The sequence below is a fragment of the Notechis scutatus genome, chromosome 3 (genome assembly GCF_049901735.1).
Source record: "Notechis scutatus isolate UNSWTSFEM ecotype Mainland chromosome 3, rNotScu1.2, whole genome shotgun sequence".
NCBI lineage: Eukaryota > Metazoa > Chordata > Lepidosauria > Squamata > Elapidae > Notechis > Notechis scutatus.
In genome coordinates, this window is record NC_142011.1 from 8539361 (window position 1) to 8544360 (window position 5000).

Here is a 5000-nt window from a genome sequence, read left to right on the forward strand (position 1 = left end):
AATGGAATGGAATGGAATGGAATGGAGTGGAGTGGAGTAGAGTAGAGTAGAGTAGAGTAGAGTAGAGTAGAGTAGAGTAGAGTAGAGTAGAGTAGAATAGAATAGAATAACAGAGTTGGAAGGGACTTTGGAGGTCTTCTAGTCCAACCCCCTGCCTAGGCAGGAAACCCTACACCACTTCAGACAAAGCGTTGCCCAATCTCTTCTTAAAAACTTCCAGTATTGGAGCATTTACAACTTCAAGTCGAGGCAAGTTGTTCCAAGTTGTCAGGAAATTTCTTCTTAGTTCCTGATTGCTTCTCTCCTTGGTTAGTTTCCACCCATTGCTGCTTGTCCTGCCTTCAGTTTCTTTGGAGAACAGCTTGACTCCCTCTTCTTTGTGGCAGCCCCTGAGATTTGCAGTTGGTTTCTGCCTAACCCTGAAAAGTTTCAAGGAAGCTCGTACATGCTGAGAAAGAAAGGGAGATGAGATGATATCATAACCACCGCATTCTGGGAAAAAAGCACGAGTAAGGAGCTTGCGAATGGATATCATTTGGGAGCCGGAAAAACCATCATAGAGATAAAGAGGTCATTGTTTACAATTAAATCAGAGATGGTGGGAAACGGGCATCTCTCATTTCCTCCTGTGTGGGAAATGAAGTCAAAGCAAGCAACCCAGACCACGCTGCAGTTGCTAAGAGTTGACTTGCCCTGAATAATTAATGCGGATTTATGCTTTGGTACATTCCCCAAGATAGACGTCCTTACATTATGAAGAAACGTGTTCGATCGATGCTTCTATGATGAGAGTATCTAAGACGAAAGATGCACCTGGATCTATGACATAGTTCTTGCTTCCGGAGCATCGAAGACAAATGATTCCAGACATCATGTCAAGCAAGTTGTCAGGTTAGGAATGCCCCAGTTTAAGGATGGCCTGTACTTAAGAACGGAGCCTAATTCTGCTAAACACCTAACTTGCACAGCACTGTCTTATGCCTAAAGATAAATAGCTACAGCATTTAGACTTGTACACTGCTTCCCAGTGCTTTATAGCCCTCTCTAAGTGGTTTTTCAAAGTCAGCCTCTTGCCCCCAACAATCTGGGCCCTCATTTTACTGACCTCAGAAGGATGGAAGGCTGAAGCAACCTTGAGCCGGTCAGAATTGAACTCCTGGAGTGAGCAGTGAGTTAGCCCTGCAGTGCTGCATTCTAACCACTGCACCGTCACGTCTCTTATTGACCCATGGAATAAGGCTGTGTTGCCATTATCCTTCTCATCTTCTCATCTTTCCTACTACTTTCTCCGATGGGCATCTTATGACTGATCACTTGTTGTTCGTATCTTATCATTTATAATTGTATCTTATGATTTATGATCTATGACTTATCACTTTGTTGTTGGTGTGTACACTGAGAACTTATGCACCAGAGACAAATTCCTGGTATGTTCAATCACACTTAGCCAATAAAGAATATTTTCTATTCTATTCTATTCTATTCTATTCTATTCTATTCTATTCTATTCTATTCTATTCTATTCTATTCTATTCTATTCCATTCCATTCCATTCCATTCCATTCTTTTTCTATTCTATTCTATTCTATTCTATTCTATTCTATTCTATTCTATTCTATTCTATTCTATTCCATTCCATTCCATTCCATTCCATTCCATTCCATTCTATTCTATTCTATTCTATTCTATTCTATTCTATTCTATTCTAAGAAACAGCCCGGTGGCCAGGTGAGGCATGGGGCAAGTTCCCCCACCTCTGCCCTTCCCCCCTTCCCTCACTACCTCGTGTTGTTCGCAATGCAAGCGACGCAAGCCTTGTGTTCCCACGCAGCCTGGATTAATTGCTTTGGAGGTGACATTTCTCTGTGGACCACCAAAATTTTCGCACAGACCACCAGTGATCCTCAGCCCACTGGTTGGCAACTGCTTTAGAGAACTATAGTAGACCAACTATGGACAGGAGTGTTAGTGGGAATGTACAAGTAGATTCAAGCTGAAGAGATTGGCAAGGGCAGGGGGTCCTTGAGTTACAACAGTTCCTTAGTGACTATTGAAAGTTATGACGGCACTGAAAAAAAATGACTTATGATGGCTTTTCACCCTTATAACCATTGCATCATCCCCATGGTCACATGATCAAAATTTAGACACTTGACACAACTGACTCATATTTATGATGGCGGGAGTGTCCCTGGGTCATTTGATCATCTTTTGCAATCTTCTGACAAGCGAAGTGAACAAGGAAGCCAGATTCACTTAACAACCCTGTTACTACCTTAGCAGCTGTGCAGTAATTCACTTAGCAACTGTGGCAAGAAGAGTTGTAAAATGGGGCAAAGCTCACTTAATAGCCTCGGTTAGCGACCTAAATTTTGGGTCTCAATTGTAGCCGTAAGCCAAGGACTACCTGCATTAGGAGCTCGTAAGCCAGGATGGCTCCTTGTTCGCTTTTGAAGGGCCATCAGCTCAGTTCAGCTTCAGAAGAATCAAGGCCATTATCCGTGGCTGATCGATTTATTATTATTTTTTATACGCCCAGCCTGAACTGTAGATTCAAAGCAATTTACTGAAACAATTGAATTAGCTCATCCAGAGTATAATTTCTTATTGAGAGCCAGGATGCTCTTTGAATATTAATAGCTCACAGATGACATTTCTGCATTGTTAGCCCATATATATATATAAAGGCATCGGATAGCTAACCCATAAGAAATGTAGATTATAAAATGCATGGAAAGGGGAAGAGACCGTTCATTCATGCATCAGCAAAGGGGAGACAGAGCAGCATAAGTTATGCATGTGTTAAATGAACTGTATAAACACGGGTTCAGAAATCATTTTTCTCTTCAGCTTCTCACTCAGTCTGACAAAGGTGAATTTGCATTAGAAATTTCTTTCGAAGGAGAAATGGGTTTCTGTGAAGTTTGAAGAGCGGTGTTTCTTTATTAGCTTAGTGACAAGGTGCACAAGGGACTTTGGGTGAGGAAAATGCCCAGTTGAACAACTACTACTTTCTTCTTCTTCTTCCCTTCTGTTCTTCTTCCTCTTCCCCTCCTCCTCCTCCTCCTCCTCCTCCTCCTCCTCCTCCTCCTCCTCCTCCTCTTCTTCTTCTTCTTCTTCTTCTTCTTCTTCTTCTTCTTCTTCTTCTTCTTCTTCTTCTTCTTCTTCTTCTTCTTCTTCTCCTTCTCCTTCTCCTTCTCCTTCTTCTCCTCCTCCTCCTCCTCTTCTTCTTCCTCTTCTTCTTCTTCTTCTTCTTCTTCTTCTTCTTCTTCTTCTTCTTCTTCTTCTTCTTCTTCTTCTTCTTCTTCTTCTTCTTCTTCTTCTTCTTCTTCTCCTTCTCCTTCTCCTTCTCCTTCTCCTCCTTCTCCTTCTCCTTCCTTCTCCTCCTCCTCTCCTTCTCCTTCCCTTCTCCTTCTCCTCCTCTCCTCCTCCTCCTCCTCCTCCTCCTCCTCCTCCCCTCTCTCTTCTCTTCCTTCTTCTCCTTCTCCTTCTCCTCCTTCTCCTCCTTCTCCTTCTCCTCCTTCTCCTTTTCCTCCTCCTCCTTCTCTCCTCCTCCTCCTTTTCTAATAATTCTAATTCTAACTCATTCTAATTCTTCTCCTTCTCCCTTGCCCTCTCCCCCCTCCTCCCCCTTACTCCTCCCTCGTCCTCCAGACCCTATTGTACTGTACCATTCTGGACAAACAGCTGTCCAATTTCTTCTTAAAAATCTTGATAGATGAATGCTTCAGGGAGCCATTCTCCATTGGGTCGTTGGATTGCAACTCCCATTATCCCTAGCTACTTAAAGTGTCGTTTGGAAGCGATGGGGCTTATAATCTGGTGTACCTGAAAGACCGTCGTGTTGGAAAAGATTGGTTGCCCAGTAAGAATTGCTCCCAGGTGTAGAGCTGTAATGGCGCCAGCACTTCAGAAGCTGCCCAAGATCAAGAGGTTGGATTGGGCCATTGGCTATAGATTCTGCTCAGCATTGGTAACATCGGCACTTTTGACTGATATTTGAATACATTTATTAGTATCGATAGAAGATAATATTTGTACCTCGGGATTGAACTGTGGGGTCCTTGGTGCTCTCTGAGCTTGGTGGTTTTCTTGCAGATATCTCATTACCCAACTATGTAACATCATCAATATTAGAAGGGAGTGGGGTTTGCTCTCTGTTTATATATAAGTGGTTTGCCCTGTCAGTGTTGGTGGGGGTGTCCTTGGCAGATCCTTGATTGGGTTATTTACAGTTTGGTTTTGGGTCTAATGTTAACCAGGGGTGGGATTCTACTGGTTCGAAATGGTTCGGGAGAACTGGATGTTAAAGTTACATCTGGTTCACTGAACCAATATTTCAACTGACTGGCTGGCACCATCCGCCCCTTCCAGGAGTCTCCATGTGATGCAGGTAAGTGCAGGGTCGCATGGAGGTTCTGGGAGGGGGAAAAACGGGCCTTCTGGAAGTCTGGAAACAGACCTGTTTCCAGTTTCCCAAGGGCCTCCAGAGCCTGGTTGAGGCCTCCAGGCCGTTGGGAAGGCAAAAATCAGCCCTCCTGGAAGTACCAGAAATCGCGAAACGGGCCTATTTCCAGCTTCCAGTGGGAGCCCCACCAGAAACCGGAAACAGGAAGTTCCGTGGCTGGGATTTTTGAATTTCACCCCTGATGTCAACCCAGCCCCACTCCATCCTAGCACTGATGATGTTGTCTAGTTGGGTAATGAAACGTCTTCAAGAAAACCACCAAGCTCAACGACCACCAAGGACCCCATCTTTATTAATGCAGATATTGGTGAGATGACCACATCAGCAAAAGCTTACAGTGCTTTGGGGAATACTGGTGGTTTTCTTACAACTCTGTAAAAACTCTGTTTTTCTCATTTTTCAGGATGAAAAGAACCAAATGATGACCACAAATGTTTGGGTGAAACAAGTGAGTCAACCAAGATTTCCTTACACCCCCCCCCCCACAATGTTCCAGAAATCTAACTTGTACTTAACTCAGAAAAAAGGAAAC

General features: G+C 43.6%; 1 protein-coding gene across 1 annotated transcript in view; it reads left to right on the plus strand.

Moving 5' to 3' along the window:
* Positions 1-5000, plus strand: part of CHRNA4 (cholinergic receptor nicotinic alpha 4 subunit) — an 86367-nt gene that overhangs the window by 36256 nt on the left and 45111 nt on the right. The window contains exon 3 of the mRNA XM_026683401.2: positions 4872-4916. Coding sequence (XP_026539186.1) covers positions 4872-4916 — 45 coding nt within the window. The remainder of the gene's footprint in view (positions 1-4871; positions 4917-5000) is intronic.